Here is a 22,994-nt window from a genome sequence, read left to right on the forward strand (position 1 = left end):
TCGCAATCAAACCTTTATGCCAAACACTGTCGAATGCTTTTTCTATGTCTAAAAGAGCAGCTCCAGTGGAATAACCTTCAGATTTGTTAGCTCGTATCATATTAGTAACTCTGAGCGATTGATGAGTTGTGGAATGCCCATGGCGAAATCCAAACTGTTCATTTGCAAAAATTGAATTTTCGTTGATGTGTGACATCATTCTGTTAAGAATAATTCTCTCAAACAGTTTACTTATTGAAGAAAGCAAACTGATTGGTCGATAACTTGAAACTTCAGCTGGGTTCTTATCCGGTTTTAAAATGGGAGTAATTTTTGCATTTTTCCATAATTTGGGAAAATATGTAATTTTGAAGCAGCAATTGAAAATTTTTACTAAAAATTCCATTGTGCTCTCAGGGAGATGTTTGATTAGTATATTAAAGATTCCATCGTCACCAGGTGCTTTCATATTTTTGAAATTTTTAATAATTGATTTAATCTCATTCAAGTTAGTTTCAATTATTTCTGCAGGTAAAAAATTCTGGGAAGAAATTAAATCAAATTGACGTGTGACTTCATTTTCAATTGGACTCACAAAATTCAAATTTGAGTTATGAACACTCTCAAACTGCTGAGCAAGTCTTTGAGCCTTTTGTTCATTGGATACAAGAAAACGTTCACCATCTTTTAAAACTGGAATAGGCTTTGAAGGTTTCTTAAGAATCTTCGACAGCTTCCAAAATGGTTTTGAATATGGTTTCAATTTTTCAACTTTAGTCTCAAAATTTTGATTTCTCAGAAGAGTAAATCTATGTTTAATCTCTTTCTGTAAATCTTTATAAATAGTTTTAAAAACAGGGTCACGAGAACGTTGATATTGACGTCTGCGGATATTTTTCAAACGAATTAGAAGTTGAAGATTTCCGTCAATTATTGGTGAATCAAATTTCACTTGAGCCTTTGGAACAGAATAATTCCTGGCATCAAGAATTGCACATTTTAATGCTTCCAAAGCGGAATCAATATTCACTTCGTTTTGCAAATCAAGCTCATTATTGAAATTTCTCTCAATATAATTTTTGTATCTTTCCCAATTAGCTTTGTTATAATTAAAAACAAAGCTCATAGGGTTTAAAACTGATTCATGTGATAAAGAAAAAGTTATTGGAAGATGATCAGAATCAAAGTCAGCATGTGTGATCAAATCACTACATACATGACTTTGATCTGTAAGCACCAAATCAATTGTTGAAGGGTTTCTTACAGAAGAAAAGCATGTAGGACTATTCGGAGACAAAATAGAATAGTATCCTGAGGAACAATCGTTGAATAAAATTTTGCCATTGGAATTACTTTGAGAATTATTCCATGAACGATGTTTAGCGTTAAAATCGCCGATTATGAAAAATTTCGAACGATTTCTGGTGAGTTTTTGTAAATCACCTTTAAAATAATTTTTGAGCTCGCGTGTGCATTGAAATGGTAAATATGCTGCGGCAATAAATAAAATCCCAAGTTCAGTTTGAACTTCAATTCCCAAAGTTTCAATAACTTTCGTCTCAAGATGGGGAAGAGCACGATGTTTGATTCGGCGATGAATAACAATTGCAACTCCACCGCCGGAACCCTGAATCCTATCATATCTATGAACCACGTAATTGGGATCATATTTTAATTTTATGTTAGGTTTCAAAAATGTTTCAGTAATAATTGCAATATGCACATTATTTACTGTTAAAAAGTTAAAAAGCTCATTCTCATTGGCCTTCAATGAGCGAGCATTCCAATTTAATATTTTAATTGTTTTATTTAAAATCATTGCTAAATTTTAAATTAGAAACAATTTTAATAGTAAAATTTGTGCCTATTTGAATGGCTTCAAACATTGATTTTGCCTGCAACATGGCGTTCATAAGATCGAACATTGCCTGTTGCAAAAAAGAAAGTTTACCTGCCGTAATAGGCCCCAGGCAGTTGACATTAGAAAAAATATTTTCGGCAGCAATATTAGCTGGAGTGATAGGTGTACAATTATTTTCTAGCCTGTTTTGCTTACCCATATTAACGGTCATTTTCGAACTACCAACACTAGGCGGTATAATGTTCGAACTACCTGTAACCTGTGCATAAGTTAAACGGGTATGCAAAGGAGTAGGTAAACTATGCGTCACTGGTACGCTTGGAGAATTTTGTTTTGAAGTTGGTTTTAATTGAGAAATTGAATTTTGTTTACCTTGCCTTGCCTTAACAATTGCTAAACGGACTGGGCATTGATAAAAATTTGACATATGGTTGCCGTTACAATTCGCACAGCGAAAATTTTTACTCTCTTTCACAGGACATGTGTCCTTTTTGTGAGAAGAGTCTCCACAATTAAGACATTTTTGGTCCATGTTACAGAATTTGGAACCATGGCCATAACGTTGGCAAGTACGGCATTGGGTGATATGCTTTTCACCTCCGCCATACTTCCTATAAATTTCCCACTTTACACGCACATTATACAAAGCATGTGCTTTTTCAAAAAATTTTAAGTTGTTAACCTCATTGCGGTTAAAATGAATTAAATAATTAACAAGGGAAATTCCAGTTCTCTGACTGTTTTCGCCTCGTGATTTTTGTTTCATTAGAATTACTTGGGTGGGGGCTATGCCAAGTAATTCTGTTAAAGTAAGTTTGATCTCATCAACGGTTTGATCGTTGGTGAGACCTTTCAAGACAACCTTGAACGGCTTGGTGTTCTTGGTGTCATATGTAAAAAATTTGTACATCTTGTCAGTTAAATACTGAACAAGACGATCACGACCCTTTACTGAGTCGGCTAATAAGCGGCATTCACCTCTACGGCCAATTTGATAGGTAACTTTAACGTCAGAAACAAACGTTGAAAGTTCCTTTTTGAATATATTAAATTCAGAAGAAATAGTTACCACAATAGGTGGAACTTTCTCCTTTTTTAAAGATTTTATATTTTGTATAGTTTCATTATTAATAACTTCCATTTCACCAGCTTCTTGCTCAGGCAAAATATCAAAAGGATTGTCACTACAGACACTCGATGTGTCAGAAAGAGATGCCTCTCTTTTCCTCCCCGCAGCGATGCGAGGTTTCTTTTTCCGTCCAGCCATTTCAGGCGATACGAAAAAAGTTAAAACAAATGTTAAATTCAAAAGTAGGTAGTCTTGAGAAAGACTGATGGGAAATAACTTTCAGGTAATCTTTAAAAGACACACTGACAAAACACAAACTTTGAAGCTATAGGCAGTCAAAGACCAGTCCACAAGCAACCGAAAAAACGTCTGATCTGTAGGACAGTTCAAGACGCACTGATCAAATTTAGTTAATTTAATCTTGTGAGTCACAATAAATAGATTTTAACCAGAAGTATTGTTGTTTTCGTTTGAAATCGGCATTTACCATGTACAGTTCCAATAGAATACATGGATTTCATGGTGGAATAGATCAATCTCGCCCCGGTTTACATCTTGGGACCGTAGAGAATTTCTCGGATTTGTTTCATAAAGTAAACTATACTAATTTCACTCATAACCAAAGTGGTTTTGAAGCATATACCAGTACTCATTATAAATAAGTTTTGTTTTGGAAAAACATTTCAACAACATTAACCGATTTATTCGGAAATTATACTGAATATTCCATGGCAAACAAACTAAATACAGATTACTCTCCTCGCAAGTATTGCATTATAGAAAATCGACGCGTTAAGGTTTGACTGCAGTGAACCTTCGTCCGGATTCGGTTAAATTTTAGCTATAGTCAATCGACGAGAGTGGACCGGTAGAGTCCAGTTGAATCCGAAAAACCAAGTGAATCGAACATGGTCCCATACATCATTGTCCATCTCTAATTAACAGTGGAATCCCAACGTTTGTCATCATAGGACAGCCAATGTTTGCCCGAAGCAGGTCAAACAGATGGATATCCTCTAATGGTTCAACTGTCGCCTTGCGGGAGGAAGAAACACATCGACAGATGCCAGAGTGCAATGATAAATCAAACAAAGCTTCTTCCATTGGAGCAAACACATTTTTCATCAATGTTGATGCTGGCTCCATATGGCTGATTGCGTAGAATGCACATTTTCTTTCGATCTAATACTTACTTATTATTGCTCGTAGTGACGTGAACATATTTTATTAGTAGTTTACAGTGCTTTGCCGTCTCTAGTGCTGACAGTGATTGCCCTTAAACAAAACGCAGTACCGGTATCTCACAACAGTGGCTGGGATATGAACAAAGACGCTGCGTGACAACCCTCTGCCGGTGGTGGCTGGTGTAAATCGTGGAAGATGCATGCTTGTACATACGAAGAGGCAGAAATATACCGTAAAAAGTATACTAATTCCTGTAGTGTTATAAACCGTTACAACCTCTCCAACACTTTGAATTCAAGCAAGACTATTTCTCGTATTTTGCTCTTGTCTATTTTCAGCATTGATAGTTTATAGTATGCAGAATGTTTACTCTCGGTCCCATACAGCAAACACACCAAACTCTTGCTCACTAACGAGATATTTCAAAACTTTTACCATAAACGATAATAAAGAACCAACTCAGTCAGTGTAAATATCTCAAAGCTAATTGTCCCAAACACGATTCAATTTAATTTAACAAATTTAACACACACACACACACATACATTGAAGTGCATCGTCAGTAGAGTAAAGAAAGAAAAAAAAAACAAACCTGTACGAGCTGCGGAGTGATTAGTTTGCGCAAACTGCTCCCTACAGTTGCCCCCCGAGAGAACAACTCTTCAGCATCTGCAACTTTTTCGCACAACACCGCTGATTGCAACCGATCGAATGTTGAACCCAAGTTCTGAATGGTATTGTACCCGTAGACGATTTTAGGAGATTTTTTTTCGCGAAACTTTTCCTATCCCTATGGTTCTAATCCTCCTGTCTGTGTTTTTTGTGTATGCATTAGATAATTTTCCCTGGTATTGTGTTTTAGATTGTTTGAATGCGAATGGGATTTGGTTTTGGAACTCGTTTTATGAAATTTGTGTTCGGTTTTATTCTATTGGGAATGGTTTTTTTTTTGGCTGCTTGATGACTAATACTTCAATGCAAGATGTTTATAACATAACAATTTGAAATCGTTTATTTCAAACAGAAAAAGATGCTAAAAACAGAATTCCGTAAGTTAAATTCCCGAATGATTCGAATTGAATTAGGTACTTTCTTCTGTCACATCTACGTATGGGAAATCAACTGCAGTCAGTCGAACAGCTTGTTCGCCCGCCCGAAAAGCCCGCTCCGATAGAGTCATGCAATTTATTTCCGTTCCCGTGATAAATCGCTGATTAGCCCCAACTGTGAATTCACATGTCCGGCTGTCTGCCGTTTCCCAGAATTCTCGTACATTCTGATTGCAGGCAGGCCATTTCTCTCATACCGTACGACCAGCGGCTGACCGGAATTTGTCGGAGTAGCTTTGCAAACAAAAACTAGCTGAGGTGGCCGGGTGTAGTGTTCATGTGGGCTGATTACCGAACCAGCAGTAAATATGAAACGTTCTTTCCTTTCTCTGATAGCAAGCGCAACTTTACCCGTCAACAGTGAACATGGGAATCAGCTTGGAATTAATTTATAGCGGGAAGGATTTCCACACTAGCGAGAAACAAAAAAGCTAGAAGCATGTCGTGATAAATTATCATTCCGGCAGTCGTCAATTTACTGCTCCGAGGGTGGTTATTTTTACATTTAAATCCGGGTTTCGCCCATAGGTAAAACAAACTATCATCTGCTTGGCAGATAAACTTATAAACTATCGATTGAAGAATGTGGGTCAAAGTACAAAATACGATAGCACTTGAGATTGACTGGATTTTTGTCCGGATTCTGCACTGCATCGTACACTTTTAAATAGTTTAGTAAGAGGTCAGGTAGCTCTAGAGAAAAATTATGCTCTCATTAGCTTTGTTTACTTTAAGTGAAAAACTTTCCACCCTATCACCACCAACATCGCCAACAAGGGGAAAAAATAGCAAAGAAATTTGCATACAATCATTATGCGGATGTTAATGGTGCTCAACTTTCTATAACTTTAAAGCAAGCTCGCATAACTTGCAAGCAGTTGACAGTAATCATAATGATTTTATGAACTGTGACGATATCCACCTTCGATAGAACCCTTTAACGAGATTTTTCTCACAAGTTGCCGACCGGAGGCCACCATGGGCAGAAACTTTCTTCATTATTATGAATTTTATCGTGCCATTGCATTATGGTGGTGAAACTAACTGATACCTTTTGCATCGTGAAAGCACGGGTCTACGACAAGGACACCACGCAATAAAGTTGTTTTCCATCTCAGCCAGCCAGCACGGTATGAACCGGGAAACAGGATATTGCAGAGTATCGTAGAGCTCAGTGAACAAAGTTACGTTATGATGCATAGATAATCTACTTGCATTCCTTTTAGCGTCTCATTGATTTTTTTCTCGGAACTTTCTGTGGGAGTTCGCAGTCAGGTTGAATTAAAGTGAAAAATGATAGAACAGAAAAGTTAAAAACCAACGCCGCTGTTATTTAATTAGATCTGATGAATTGATGGTTAGCAAGGAAAAAAACATCACTCTGTTTCGCAGTTTACCTGGACAGATTCGTTGCTTGCTAGAAAAGAAGCTCAGTTTGACGTTGAATATTTATTAAAGATAGTTAAATTAGAACGCTCGAAGAAACTTGAATCTTTCGTTCAGAAAAAATATAATTATTCCTTACCTTATGAAAGCGTTTACAGAAAAAAATGTTTATTGCAATTTGTTTTGTATTATTTTGCCTTCCCAAATCAATGACGATGGGCGCAATCTGGAAGTAAAAGACTAAGGCTTATAATTCCAGCGTTCAAAGAATGTAAAATTAATTTGAAAATTGTTATATGGGCCTTTTCATCTGTGAGATTTTGTAGTATCGTCAGCCTGGGTGAGATTGTGCCATTCAACCCGTGACTTGGCAGCCATCTCTTCTTGGTCAGAAGACTAATCTTTCTTGGTTAAGTATTCGAGGAAACTTACTCAAGAAAGTTTGGTCATGTGATAGCTGTGAGATGGCTGACAAACAATTTGGTACCGCAATAGAATCATATTTACTTATTGCATTCTTGAAAAACAATAGTTGAGCTTGAATAAAACTAGTACAGTGCTTTTTCGATTTTATCACGGTCAAAAAAACGGTGAATTTAGCGAAATGATAAAAATTGAATTTTTTGTGTTGGATTCAATTGAAATTTATGATATTTTGAGTAAAATGATGCACTTGCATAGTTGAATGGAATATAAGTTCAAGTTACATATGAGTAAACAAGAAAAGGTTAGTTTTTGATATTTTTCTCTATCAAATTTTCGCGGGCGCGGGCTATTATACATGCAATATCAATATGATTTGTACTGCCCATTATTTAGCATAGCTAGCAGAGTCTCATGCTTGTTTTTGTGAAATTGTGGAACCGCTAGATTTTATAATTTTTAAAACCACGCTCTATGAGGACCGAACTGTAGGGATTTTTAAGTTGTTAACAGATCTTCTTTCTCAACTGCTCGAATGATACGTAATTTTTGCTTCGAAAACAATGAAATACGTATTTCACGGTTCATTTTTCTCTAAATTACAACTATTTGTAACAGATATGACACTTGATTGTCTCAGAAAATTGATCGAATAAATTGAGTTTATAAAACTATACACATGCAAGGACACAAGGCACAAATGAAAATGATGTTTCAAATACATTTTCTGCAACTGGAAGTACATTATTCTTGATTTGAAGTTATTTTTAAAAAAAGCGTGATAAAAACGAAAAAAAAAAAACCGTAATAAAATCGAGCGTGAATTTGACGAGTAGTGATAAAAACGACTGTTGATAAAAGCGAAAAAGCACTGTATGAACTTCTGAAGACAAACTTTTCCTAGATAGCCATGAAATCTATCCTAAAAAGGCATAATAGGGGAACTGCTCCATTATTCATCTCAACAGCCAGCTGCACCTATATTCATCTTATTTCTCTCATTTAGCCAATTTATCGTCGTAAAATTTGACGATAAATTGATCCAAAAGGCGTGATGAGATGAATATAGGTACAGAGATGAATATAGGTACAGAGATGAATATAGGAGCGGTTACCCTATGTCCACATTGAATTTAAAATATCGTATCGATTTAAATTGAATTCCCGCCTGAATGATCCACTTTTTCAACTTTTTCATCTATCAGCGTCCACTGTGATGGATTTTTATACGGTATCGAACGTCTTCGTCAATTTGATATAATAGTTAAATATTAGTATATAATATAAGTAATATGAGTTAAATTTGATATATGAAGTAATATTTCGATAAACCGTTAATAAAACCAATTAGCATATGGTTTGTTACTTGGGTTGTAATTTATTTTATGCAAATTTGACCATAACCTCTAGGAATGAAGAAAATACATATTTGTCACGTTACTGCAATATTTTTTTTCGCAATTTCCATCCCTTTTTCTGGTGCGATATAAAACTCCTGCCCCGAAAGTTGCTTAGAATCCGCCTTCACATAAGTTTCGTCGTCCATGATGACCCAGTTGAGCTTTTTGAGCAGATTTCTATATAGCTTTCGGGGCCGCTGCTTTGCCGACGTGTTTTGTTTGTAATCTCGGTTTGCCACCTTCACCTTCTTAAACGTCGACAACCCGCTTTACAGTAGTATGGGAGACATTGAGCTTGCCAACGACGTCCCGGACGGAGGGGCTAGGATTCCGCTCATGTTCCATCGCCACCTTCCTCGTCGTCGCTGCCATACCGGATTACAGCTGCCGCCGCTTTCAGGCTTCCTGACAGTCGACAGACGCTCCACAAATACTTTAAAAATGCTTGTAACGGTCGATTCGGCCACTTACAGCAAATTTGACAACTTGGCGTGCGAGAATGTCAGATTCTCTTGCTGCGCGAGCAGAATTTTGACACCTCTTGATTCCTATTGTTCAAATGCCATTTTGAAATTTGGCTAGCAAACGGTGAACACTCATCGTAGCAACCATTGTATATAGTTAGACTACACTTCCACATGCAGCATTTCAGGTTTTTTCACGGAAATACATCAATTTGAAGTAGGCCAAATTTGCGGGTCCCGGATTTTACCGCAAAAATTCTGAAATTATAGTTGTAGCCTTAAAAACAATATCGCACGCTAGCCTGGGGGCTAATGCGGTCTCGATCAACTAGATTAGTTGAGAGAATTCGTTATCGATATTGTTTTCGGCACATTTTGCATGTTGTAGGATAAGTACAACGATACACCCTGCCCCAGCGCTGAGTCGAGAAAATTTCCAGCTCGAAAAGTTCCTCGACCTGATCGGGAATCGAACCCGATATCACAACCGTGTGGGAGAGCTAGCCGACCGACATCGCTAACCACAGAACCACGGGGACCACTTGTTGTAGCTTTAATATTTGTCAAATCAATTAAGAATCCAGGATCAACCGCATGCTGCTTCGATTCAAACTTTGGAACAAAATCTGATCATGAGAGCAAGTGTCATAAAAAAGTATTTACTGACATGTTTTTCACTTTTAATTTTTAGGACATCTTGTAGAAAATCGGTAGGCGTTAGAAAACAGTGAAAGCTAATATTAAAGCATTTTGACTCTCTTTAACTGGTTAGCGTTAAAATTTGCTGTAGTATCGTTTATGTTATTTCAACATTTTTAAATCGTTCGTATTTATTGTTCGTCATTTTCGGGTATCAATAATGTGTGGATTTTTAGGAAAAAAGATGTTCAATTTGAATCAACTATTTCAGGAAAATGATTCATAATTACAGCAGTAAAAAAAATTTCTTCTGAATGTTTCACTTTGAAAATGAATTGTCTGAATATCAAATCATCAAAGCAATCCATTTATCTCATCGCAGCTTACAGAAATACGCGAGTTATTCGCTAAATTTTTCGCTTCTGTTTTCGCCGTTAGCTTTGCTTACGAGTTGGATGCTAAGATTGCTTTTGCGGATGTACCGCTTGACCTAGTTGCTCTAAGCACATTCGAAATCACTGCCGATATGATCGTGGCTGCTGTAAAACGACTTAAAACATCCGCTTCCGGTGGGGCCGGATGGCATCCTTGCAGTGGTTAATACCCGGTGTTATAGCTGAACCTTTATGTCGCATGTTTGATCGAACATTCGAACAAGGAAGATTCCTGATAATTTGGAAGCAGTCTTACATGTTTCCTGTATTTAAAGTAGAGATCGGCGAAACATACGAAATTATCGAGACATAACCAGTCTTTCTGCTTCGTTTAAATTGTTTGAAACTGTAGTAAGCTCGAGAATCCTCTTGTGTACGAAAAACTACATTTTCAGTGATCAATACGGGCGTTCTGTCACATATGGAGACATGGACATGGACATATGGAGCAGAAATTTCCCAGTTGGTCTCGAGGTACGATGCTTGTCTAACAAGCCATGTCGTCATAGGTTCGAGTCCCGGCTCAGGAAAGACTGTTAGTGTCAGTAGGATCGTAGCGCTAGCCCCGCAATTGTCCTGTACACTAAACAGTCGGCTGCGAAGTCTGTGTATAAATATACAGATGGTCGAGTTCCAAATCAGAATGTAGCACCAAGGCTTTGCTTTGCTATGGAGCAGAAAGCACAGGTTGACGTACAGTACTGGACAAAAAAAGTACGCACCTGTGATATGTTCAAACTTTCTTGATTTAGGTAGAATCTAAGGCAGATGGATAATCAAAGTGTTCTAACAAAAGATAGTACTGGAGGTGTGCTTTCGAAAAATGTTAGAGAAAGCGACATGCGAACGACATATAAACATAAAAAGAGCTTATATTTGGAAATTGTCATTTTTCTTGTGGACAAAATAAAATACGCATTATACTGATTCAACGTTCAAACTGATTTTTCTTTATTTAGGTATTTAGTTTGGCCACCTTTAGCTTCAATCACGAATTGCAGGCGTCGAGGCATACTTTCAACGAGGTTTTTAATATGTTGGGAGTCGATATTTGTCCAAGTTTTTCCAAAGCTTCAAACAGTTTGTCGCGGTTGGTGACATCTCCCTTGTCGACATTTTGATCCAAAATCGACCACAAATTTCCTATCGGATTTAAGTCCGGGCTTTGTGATGGCCATTCCAATAGCTTGATACGTGAAGCACGGAAATACGCAGTGGTTTTGTGGTCGGTATGCTCAGGATCATTGTCTTGTTGAAAAGTGAACTTCTTCTCTAAGCCAACCTTTCGCGCCGACTCTGTAAGATTTCTCTTTAAAATGCTGATGTAATAGTCTGCCGTCATTATGCCATCAATTTTCTCAATATTACCAACACCATGATACTGCCACCTCCGTGCTTGACCGTCTTCTGAAAATTTTTATCGGCAAGTTTCTCACCAGGTTTCGTCCAAACTCGTGCTCGTTGTTTGTGGTCAAAGAGTTCAAATTTACTTTCATCGCTCCAGATAACCTGTGATAGCTCTTTCGGCTTGTCGATGTATTTTTGAGCGAATTTGAGGCGTTTGATCCTGCAGAAATAAACCTCAGCCAAAAATGTATGCTGAATACGAAGTTAACAAACCTGTTAACCTTTCGAATCAAAGGTCGTCGTTGGACAAATCCACTCTTATAACCCAATTCCTGTAGTCTTCTGCGCACGGTCCGTTCAGAAATATTTAAATCAGCATTTTCACGAATCACTCGGCTGGTAGCGAAAGAATTTTTTGCCACTTCTCGAGAAATTCGGCGATCATCGCTAGTTGTAGTTTTCCGCTTCCTTCCTCTACCGTTCCGATCGGCTACGCTTCCCAGTTCTCCATGCTTTTTGCATATTTTTCGTGCTCCTGCTTCACAAATCGTATTTTCGAGCAATTTCTCTATTAGAAAGACCTTCCTGACGGTTGTTAACTATAAGTTTACGAATATCTACGGAAATTTGCTTTTTCCCCATCTTATCCGATTGTACCTGATGATGATATAAAGAACGCGTACTTTATTTTGACCAAGCGAAAATAGAGCTTAATTACAATTATGCTGAAGTGTGAATTTATTATGCAATTCTTTGACAAAATTATTATACCAATAGTTAGTATATTAGAAATACTACAACTTATCCGAATTCATCGAGTTCATATACCTTATATTGAAAAAGATACAGGGAGTTCAACATTAGGATAGTGGGTGCGTACTTATTTTTGTCCAGTACTGTAAGCATTTAATTCATATCGGCAAACTTCTCAACAGTTAGTCGAACTCGGCGAAGTTTTGAAAAAATTTTAACCTTAACCTCTCATCTATCACTTTCAAGGCAGCTCTACAGCTCGGTTTTATTAGTAAAATAGAACGTGAATTCAAGGATCCGTATTGTTTAAAAGCTTTATACTGCTCACTTGTGAGACCATTATTGGAAAATGGGTGTTTGATTTGGTCTTCTTATCAACTTGCTCGGACTTTAAGGATCAATCATAGAAGGTTCATTTGGTTGGCATTAAGGAATCTTCCCTGGCGTGATTCTACTAATCTTCCACCGTAATTCGAGTGATGTCGTCTTATTGGTCTTGACATGCTAGAACGACGTAGGAAAACTCAACAAGTCGTGTTTGTGGCCGAAGTATTGGATGGCGAAGTCGACTCCCCAAGAATTCCTCTTTGCTGAACTTTCGTGATTCGCAACGGTCACTTCGATCTGCTGGTTTACTTCAGCCCCAATGCACTTTGTTCGGATATAACGAACCTGTCACTGCCTCATTCGAGCTTTCGCTCCAGTAGACATCCGGTACCAGCATAACTGTCCCATATTGACTTTGCCACTTTTGGGTTATCATCGGGAATCGACCTAATTGTTACCATACTATTTGAAAAAAAAAAACCCAAGTTAATCCACCTAGCTATGAGACCCAACCTTTCTCATTCGAACTCATGATTTGTAAAAATAGATATACACGAACACTTCAATTTTTAGAAAAAAATACACCTTGAAAATTTCTGCTGGATTTATTTCCCACTTTAAATAACGAATTTCTGGTAGCCAACAGCACAACTATACCGAACATTTAAAACATAACATTTACAAACATATAAGCCTACATTAACACTTACACATGCAAATACCATGAAATAAATATGTTTCAAAAACATCACGCGAAAAATCCAGGTGACTACTCCTGGTTACCGGAATACATCCTAAAATGGCCAATTTGTGCCTAATCTGGGTATTTCGATGGAGAAGATGCCGACTTTCAGTTTCTGGAAAACAGCTTGATGTGTCCAAATATCATCCATTATGAGTATTGCGTAAGCGTTATACCCAGAGGCCAGAAATCAACTTGAAACGCCATTTTAAATTTCTAGATAGTAACTTCCGATTTCTGGAAAACAACCTAAAAGAGACAAATATTACCCAATGTTTTCAGGAAGCTGGAACCGGTTCGGAAGCCGGTATTTATGTTATATATAAAGTAATAATTTAAGTATGTTTGAGACAAATTTTGTGAAAATCGGTCCAACCATTTTGAAAAAATTGAGTGAGCTTAAGCAATCTTTGTAATATGTTTCCTTTCAAAAGGTGATTTCTTTCTTTCATACATAGCTGACAAAGTTATAGTCAAACTACGATAAAATTCAATAGGGTCCTGTGGGGTAACTAGACCTTCAATACGACACTAATTTTGATAAATTGATTCAGCTAATTCTAAGAAAAATGAATGAGTTTCAAAGCCTCCGGAACACGTTTCCTTTGAAAACTTCTGAGCTACATGTTTAATCATTAGTTAAGGATTTTCAAGACCCCGTTTATTTGACACCAGTTTTGTTTAAATTGGTTGTGTAGTTTCTGAGATAATGAAGTTTCTCAATGAAGTGAAGTTTCGTACATTTTTAATGAAGTTTCGTACATTTTCAAAATGTGCCTAAACGGTGCCTAAACTAAAAATCCGATTACAATGAAATTCAATAGGGTGTTATAAGGCCACTAGACCTTTCATTTGCAACTGATTTCGTTAAAATCGGTCTAACCATCTCTGAGAAAAGTGAGTGAGTTTAACCAGGCTTTGGTATAAGTTTTGCTTTTATAACGTGATTTCACATTTTTCTAAATAACGGACAAAAAAAAACAACCGATTACAATGCAATTCAATTGCAACCTATGGAACAACTAGACCTTTCGCTCAAGACTAATTTTGTAAAAATCGGTCCAGCCATCTCTGAGAAAAATGAGTGAGTTTAAACAGCCTCCGGAAAACATTTCTTTACATAACTTTTGAACCATATATTTAATCATTATGAAATTTGTAAGTTGAGGGTTCTGGAGATGGCTCGTTTATTTGACATCAGTTTTGTTAAAATCGGTTGTGTAGTTTCAAAGATAATGATGTTTCGTGCTCTTTGCATTTTCATACATAACCTCTAAACGAAAAATCCGATTATAATGAAATTCAATAGCAACCTATGGGGCAACTAGACCTTTCATTTGCAATTAATTAAAATTAATTAAAGGATAAAGGGTTGCGGTGAACATTTCAGCCCTGATACAAAAGGGCTGATCAAAAACTACAGAATAAAGGTGAACATTAGAAACACGAGGGAGGAAAGGGGTGGAGGCACCACCGAGTGCTGAAATTCGCAAAAAAGATGCATTCCTCACATCTATAGCCATCGAAACAGAAATTGAATTGAACGGAACTATATTCTGTGAGCACTCGAAGCATTCTGCTATTTTTTTTTTGAAAGTTTCACCTTCATTGTGTAGTTTTTGATCAGCCGTTTTGTATCAGGGCTGAAATGTTTACCGTGACCCTTTATCGGTACACAAAAAGCAAAATTATCAACCCAACTTATGAAATATCAGTGTATCAGTACAGGCTTATTGTTATCACTCACAGAAAACCGTTAATCAATATTTTTCAATAAGCAAATTGTATTAACAGTCCCGTCACGATGTATAACGTTTGCGGTAAAAAAATGGACAAAAATTGCCGATTTTTCATGGGTTTACCTTTAATCGCACCGACGAAACTGTTCATGCATCATAAATCATAGTAACCCATGAGTAAGCAAAATAAAATTGACAGCTCTATCAGTCAAACTCTAACTGTGATGGTGAAAAAAGTGAAGCTACTCCATTCAGAAGTGTGCGCGTTAAAAGAACGGTATCCCGCTGCGTCAAAAATGGACATCGTGCGGCACTTTGTGGACGCCGGATATGCCCGTTTCGGCATCTACAACATCTTGACACTATTGGACAACGATCAGAGCATCGAAAGAAAGCTCGGTTCTGGACGGCCAACGGCCAAGAGCGACAAGAAGCTTCAAAGGATGCTGAAGAGGAAGACCGAGGGAAAAGTGGATAAATCGCTGTGTGCACTTGGCTGGTAGGCTGGTGCATGCGGTAAAACAGTGAAAAAGTATCTGGAGAACATGGACATACATGTCAGGAAGCGGCAGTCCCATCCACTGGTCTCGGAGCTGCAGGCAATGACGCAGCGACAACGGTTGAATAAGATGGTCATGTCGATTTTCCCGGCGAATCGCGATGTGGCAGTGGTGATGGACGACGAGACCTATCTCACTCTGGATGGCAACGACTGGCAGTGTACTTCGTATTTCACTTCTCCCACGAAGGAAGTGAGCTCTGAGGTGAAATTTATTTCACACACCAATATCCCCAAGAAGGTGCTGCTCCGGCTGGCAATCAGCGAGATGACAAAGCCGCTCTTCTTTCGCTCCGGACTGGCCGTGAACGGGGAAATTTATAGTACGAAGTGCCTGCCAGAAGTTGGTCGTTCATCACGAAATACCATAAGGGCGAAGCCACGGTGTTCTGGCCAGATTTGGCGTCAGCCCACTATTCGAAGCGATCGTTGGAGGAGATAGAGCGGCTGAATATCGATGTGGTACCGAAGTCGGCGAATCCGCCCAACGTCCCCCAGCTGCGTCCCATCGAGAATTTCTGGGTAAACTTGAAGCGCGAGATATATTCCAACCATTTTGTTGCGAAAACGGGGAGAAAATAATAAAAAAATGAAGAAAGAGCTTAAAAAAATGCCTACACGCATGTTTTCGTCCGCCGTGGCGAATGTTCCGGTTAACTGCCGGAAGGTCGCACGCAAGGACGTAATATTTTTTTGCGAGGAAGCTAACACGATTACTTTCCATGGAAAATCTATCCAACTCAATTATCTGTCTTAGTTTTTTTTATTCATCACCATCTGAAAAAAGTCCATTTTTTTACCGCAAACGATAGTTTACTTTACACCTATTATATTTTCCAAATAAAATATTGGTCAATGAAAGTTTTTTCCGCTCACGAACAAAACACCATGAATTTTGACAGATAGCATTTTCCTATTCATTCTATTATACATGATAGGTTGAAATACAGATGACTTTATAAGTAAAATTAGATATATTCTAAATCAGGTAAAATTCACATAAGGGTTCATTTACAAATTACGCAAAGATTTAGGTGGAGAGGGGGGGGGTTACTAAGGGCAATTCGAGAAATTATCACGTATGATTGAAAAAACTAAAATGAAAAATTTCAAAAGTGAAAAAAAAATCAGTTGAAATATTTCTCGCTGAGGTTCTAACAGCTGAACCTTGGAAGGGCAGTCAATTAATTTTGGCTTAATCCGTCTGCTACTACACACTTTATTTACCTAATTTTTCCTTTTATTTAGGAAAGGGGGTCGTAAACATCGAAAAAAGTCCTAAATTTATGAATGACGTCCAAGTTTTATTTCAAAATCTAAACTGGGGCAGTCCACGCTACTACGCAAATCATTGCTGATCGATCATTTCCGATTTTACTGTAACTTTGCACAGTTGCTACATTATGATGAGGAGGTAATTTTTTTATATCAGTTGCTTATGTTGACGACTGCTGTTTCAAAAGAACCTATCCAAAAAAGGTGTAAAATATTCTATATCAGAAAAACGGTTTGTTTGATTGAAATAGTTTCTTCGGCAAAGTTATAGGCAATGAAAATACGGTTCTAAAAAATATAAACACCGTGAAAATTTTGTTCATTTCTGTGCCAATTTTACAAATTGTGACAAAATATCAAAAAGTAACCTTTTAAAAATCTTTTATTTATGCATTGAAGACAACAATTTTTACTACAATCTGTCAAATTTTGGTGAAGGAAAACTTGTTTTTTATCGTAAATAGACACTCGGCGCAGGGGATTATCCCAAAGTTTGATTCATGTCAGCACAAAACCCGAGACATCAAGTGTCTATTTACGATAGCAAATATTTTCCGTGTCTAAAGCAGGTATTACACGAAGCAAATATTTGCTATTTTTGGTACGGATTTTATTTTAAGCAAATATTCGCTTCGTCTAATACCTGCTTAAGCGGTTCGTTCGGATCGGTAGAGCGTCTTTGGCAAAGTTGTAGATGGTTATTTTGTGCTTTGGACAAAATAAATATACACTGTAAAAGATGACAAATGACAAAGTGACGAATATAAATTGATTTTTTTTTTAATTTATAACTTTTTTAGTTTTTATTCTATCATCTCCAAACAAACATGTTAAGCTATTAATATGCAGTTTTTGGAAAACAAATTGTATCTGGACTGTTGTAGGGTAACCGCTCCTATATTCATCTCAGTACCTTTATTTATCTCATCACGTCTTTTTGATCAATTTATCGTCAAATTTTACCATATTTTCAACGTAAAACTTTCAGTCACTTGAGAAAATCGAGAAGCAAATAGAAATTTGACGGTAAATTGAACAAATGGGAGAATTAAGATGAATATAGGTGCACCAAGCTGTTGAGATGAATAATAGAGCGATTACCCTAGATATTTTATTAATTATTTTTTTGTTCTTTCAACTTCATCTCAAGAAGAATTCTTTTTTCTTCTTTTGTATGTTCGTATGTTTCTGAAAAAAAAAAAACTCTCCCAGCTGGTCTCGAGGTACGATGCTGGCCTAACAAGCCAGTCGTCGTAGGTCTCGGCTCGGGAGAGACTGTTAGTGTCAGTAGGATCGTAGTGCTAGCCCCGCAAATGTCCTGTACACTAAACAGTTGGCTGCGAAGTCTGTGTATAATAAACAGAAGGTCGAGTTCCGATACGGAATGTAGCACCAAGGCTTTGCTTATGTGTTTCTGAAACGACAAGAATACTAATCCTACTTTGCTGAAGACTTAACCTGATTCAAACGAAACATTTTGGCTCAAATAAAAAGCTTTTCTTGAAAATTTTAATGTTTTTGCCTATAATTTTACCATCGCCAAATTTTTACAAATTGTAGTAAACATTGTTGTCTTCAATGTGTAAAAATTTTGGATGGTGTGACTCAACAATTTTTAATAGAACTACATTTTTATTACTCACAGCTTTACCGAAGATACTATTCCAATCAAACAAACCGTTTTTCTGATATAGAATATTTTATTCATCAGTATAATTTTTTCTTTGATAGGCCCTTTTGAAAGCGTAGTCGTGAGTCAACGGGAACGATTGATACCAGAAAATGAATTTTTTATCAAAAAAGAACAACTGTGAAATCTAAAATGACATGTTGAAAAAAAATTTATATTATTATTTTTTATTTTATATTACATTTTATAGCAAATCAGTTTACCGAGTTAGACCATAAAGATCTAGAGTTTTTAGTCATTATAGGCTCAGTTTCCGAATTTCATTTATTGATGCAGTCGATTATGGGAAATCGATAATAGTTTAGACTCTATGGTAGTACGTTAGTGGAAATGCTGTAGTAGAAATAAACTTTACTCTGTTGTTGATACAGGATCTAAATTGCATGGTACTTCAGCAACAACTAATAAATCTATTAAACATTTCTTTTTGAAACTTGAATACCGGATACAAATTGAGTTGCTGTTTGTGCATGAACCCTTCAATATATTTATACTTCAGTTGTTTACCTACTTAGTCTACGTAGCACTAGTGTGATGCAAAATTATTGAATTTATGCTATCTACTGACCTAATAAATGTGTAGACGTTATAGAGTTAACTAACTATAGATTTTTCCTTATTGATCAAAATGGACATGAACTTATGTCAATTGCCTAGATATTTCAATTTAAATAGGTCCAATCAAAACTAATATTCTAGTTTAAATTCCTTAAATTCCTCATTAAAATTCTGACAGTAATTTTTTTCTCAACTATTGGTGTTTGTTTAAATTTAGATGCTTAGCTCGAGCTGATTGTAAATAAAGATAAACTAACTTTAATTTTGCTCTTTTTTCACTCTTTCAACTCCGCACTAATTGTGGATTAAACCTGGAACAACACACACACACACAGAAAGTGGTGAAGAAAATGTGGGGCAAAACAACCCGATGGAAAGTGCAACACTAAAGAGTAAACTGTTCGTGAAAAATGAGAAAGCGGCAGCGCGCCGAACATCGACCCCGGAGAGTATGACCCTGCGAGCGCGCGGTGGGGACGACTCTTCGGACCCGATGGCCGGTAGTGGAATCGGTGGACCGGCCAGTGGTGGAGGTCCCGGCAGTAAGAAAGATACCAAGATCGAGATTCCGCTGCCACCACACATGCAACCGTCGTCCGGCGAGAAGTTTGCCGATAAACGAGTGAAGGTGAGTAGTGGGCCACTCTGCTGGCCTGTAGTGTTTGTGTTTCGATAAGTTGTGTGCTTTGCCAGTTGTTGATGGGCGTGCGGATTACAGCGGCAACGATGATGATTACGATGGTAGTGATTATGATGATGATGATTGCGGTGGTAATTATAATACTCCGTTAATGCCGCATTTCTTGCTCCGAACTCGATACGCAGGATAAACTTGATGAATTTGTGATTCGCGGATTATTCGAACTCGTTACTGATAGACGGGAAATAATGATAAATATGTAATTTCCATTAGCGTTTCAATTTTTCTCCTCAACGATTAAATTTTTCATGGATTTGGAAAACAGTTCCAGACAGATCATGATTTTTATTTGATTCACTTTTATAGACGCTTCAAAGAATTCAAAAAGAAATGTCTGTACATTCATCCACAATTGGTACACTAACTATCATCGTGATTCAACGACACTTGCTGCGCTGCCTATCGCGTCTGTCCTCGATTTTGATTCCACTGACAGAAGCGAAGCTTCACGCTTCGTGAAATGTTCAACTATGTTTTCATCACCGGAACGCAAATAACTACGTTTTATGTTCTATCACTGCTCCGTGCTCAGTCCAAATTGAGCACAATTTGCCTGAACCGCAATAATTTCTCTACATCACACCATGCGGTGTGGTTGTGATAGTTAAGAACACAAAAGAGTAATTGATATCGGATGGCTTTCCAAAGGATATCGAAATAAATGGAATAGGCAACCGTTACGGTTTTAGTTTACGACCTACTATCTCTTGAATTTTATTTACCATATCAAACTGAACCTGCTTTCAACGAAAAAGTGCTACATAGTTTCTTGCACCTTTTGGAATGTTGTCAATGGGAGTAAAAAGCAGCGCGCCAAATGCAAAACCCCGACTGCATAACAAACATTTTACTTTTTGTCCTACACAGCGGCACAGTATCCACGGCATGATGGAGGAAGAAAATGTGGTTCGTCCGCACCAGGAAATTGCGGCCCTATCGTTGGACGAGAAGAAATTCCTGCTTGCTGTCGAACGTGGCGATGTGGCCAGCACCCGAAGGTATGTTCTTGCTAGTGGCTTTATCTGCCTGACTGTTTGGCTTGTCGGTTGACCGAACAAATCATGCTTCCAACACTTTTTTGTTTATTCGAACAGAATTCTAGAGAAGGTAGAGGCCGAGGGCCATATCAACATCAACTGCGTTGACCCCCTCGGCCGGTCCGCCCTGCTGATGGCAATCGACAACGAGAATCTGGAAATGGTGGAATTGCTCATCAATCACCGGGTGGATACGAAGGACGCTCTGCTGCACGCCATTTCGGAGGAATTTGTCGAAGCGGTCGAGGTTCTGCTGGATCATGAGGATAGTTGTCACAAGAATGGCGATCCGCACGTTAGTTTACTTTACGCGTGGCGATTGGGGAGCACTAGCAAAAATTTACGCTTTGTTAATTTCCAGAGCTGGGAGGCCCTGCACCCGGACACTGCGACTTTCACACCGGATATTACGCCGTTGATTCTGGCGGCGCACAGAGACAACTACGAAATCATTAAAATTCTGCTGGATCGGGGAGCTACGCTTCCGATGCCACACGATGTGAGGTAAGTACTACAATGTAACTGGTAGCAGTGATGCCATACATACAGATCAATCTGTATTTGTACAATTTTTTTCCTGGTTTCGATACAAATACCTGTATATACAGACTTTCTGATGCATTTAAATTGTAGATATGACAATACTAGGGATACATAAACAAATAAGGAAAAGTTTCTTATGTTGCACAGTGATGCTTCGTCTACAAACCCTCACCGTTACACCATGTTCCAACACATCATGGTTCCGACATCCTTTTAGCGTTAAACTGACTGAACCCTGCAGAGCATTTTTATCACTACTAAGGTTTTCCTCTTATCAACTGTACTATTGGCAGATGCGGCTGTGACGATTGCGTCACATCACGTCAGGAGGACTCCCTGCGTCATTCACGCTCTCGCATCAACGCATACCGTGCCCTGGCCAGCCCGTCGCTGGTGGCCCTCTCATCCAAGGATCCGATTCTCACGGCGTTCGAGCTGAGCTGGGAGCTGCGACGGCTGAGCTTTCTCGAGCACGAATTCAAGGTAAGGCGAACGGGTAATCGGAGCTGGTTCCGCATAATGCCATTCACATGCTTTGCCTGATTTCCATAATCGCACCAGAACGAATATCAGGAACTGCGACGCCAGTGTCAAGATTTTGCGACTGCCCTCCTGGATCACACCCGGTCCTCCCACGAGCTGGAAGTGCTACTCAACCATGATCCGACCGGGCCGGCGTTCGAGCATGGCGATCGGATGCACCTGAATCGGCTGAAACTGGCTGTGAAATTGAGGCAGAAGAAGGTGAGTGTCATTTCCGAACGGGGAACAATTTAGTTACGATACGAATCTTTGATTGTCATTGATTGCCGTTTTAACACCGCCAGCTTTAGCTCAAATCACAGAAGTAAAACTATTTCGTTGTTCGGGTAGCTAGCACACAGCATAACACAGTGCTTGAGGTTAAATGTGTAAATAGTTTTTCAAAACAGTTGAACTCGCTCACTCGTTTTTTCACACTTTCTAACTAACTTAATTACGGGGTGTTAATCCCATCCGAGCAGTGAAAGTGTGGTTTCGTAATGGTGTAGCATAGTACGGTCTGAAAGGATCTCGTTTTTTTTTCGGCGAAGCAAGCAGGCATCGCTGTGACAAATCTCTTTTGCATCTAAAAGATATGCAAACAGACGAAAAACTTAGTGAAAGCAAGCAGTCTTGAATGTAAACTCCTCAGGAAGTGCACCACACTTTGAGTACTGGCTGACAGTGTTTCAACGTTGAACACCGTCACCAAAAATGTTGTTGCTACAAAACAAATATATGTTTTACCTTTAAGATAGACTTTCTAACCACTAGAACATCTTTGATCGGCTTCTTCTTTCCCGCATATTTCAGTTCGTTTCCCACCCCAACGTACAGCAGCTGCTGGCCAGCATCTGGTATGAAGGGCTTCCGGGCTTCCGGCGGAAAAATATGGCTCTGCAAGCACTAGAAATTGTGCGAATAGGTAGGTACCCCCGCTGTACCTTCCATCCAGCACGTGGAGCATAATATAATAAAAGAGAAATTGTAATTTTCACCTTAAGTTGGATGCAAATTACGGTCTCCGGGGGGGAATAATGCCGCTGCGGGCGAGGTCGTGAGTCCCACTTGAGAAATTCTGCTCCTCTCTCTCTTTCTCTTGCAGGCATCCTGTTTCCACTGTTCTCCATTTCGTATATCATTGCACCGCACTCGACGTTCGGCCAGACGATGAGGAAACCTTTTATCAAGTTTATTTGCCACAGTGCATCGTATTTTACTTTTTTATGTGAGTATGGCTCTTAGTGATTGTT

General features: G+C 38.3%; 1 protein-coding gene across 5 annotated transcripts in view; it reads left to right on the forward strand.

The window, feature by feature from the left end:
* Window positions 1-22,994, forward strand: part of LOC129733184 (transient receptor potential-gamma protein) — a 204,702-nt gene that overhangs the window by 165,306 nt on the left and 16,402 nt on the right. For 4 of the 5 annotated variants that reach the window (XM_055694814.1, XM_055694817.1, XM_055694818.1 and 1 more), the window contains exons 4-12: window positions 4,433-4,828; window positions 19,275-19,567; window positions 20,507-20,637; window positions 20,734-20,971; window positions 21,038-21,180; window positions 21,513-21,702; window positions 21,781-21,963; window positions 22,555-22,666; window positions 22,847-22,969. In XM_055694814.1, the coding sequence (XP_055550789.1) occupies window positions 19,310-19,567; window positions 20,507-20,637; window positions 20,734-20,971; window positions 21,038-21,180; window positions 21,513-21,702; window positions 21,781-21,963; window positions 22,555-22,666; window positions 22,847-22,969 (1,378 nt within the window). In that variant the 5' untranslated portion in view covers window positions 4,433-4,828; window positions 19,275-19,309. The remainder of the gene's footprint in view (window positions 1-4,432; window positions 4,829-19,274; window positions 19,568-20,506; window positions 20,638-20,733; window positions 20,972-21,037; window positions 21,181-21,512; window positions 21,703-21,780; window positions 21,964-22,554; window positions 22,667-22,846; window positions 22,970-22,994) is intronic. The other variant, XM_055694816.1, reaches the window with a different exon arrangement.

This window comes from Wyeomyia smithii, chromosome 3, assembly GCF_029784165.1.
Source record: "Wyeomyia smithii strain HCP4-BCI-WySm-NY-G18 chromosome 3, ASM2978416v1, whole genome shotgun sequence".
Classification (NCBI taxonomy): domain Eukaryota; kingdom Metazoa; phylum Arthropoda; class Insecta; order Diptera; family Culicidae; genus Wyeomyia; species Wyeomyia smithii.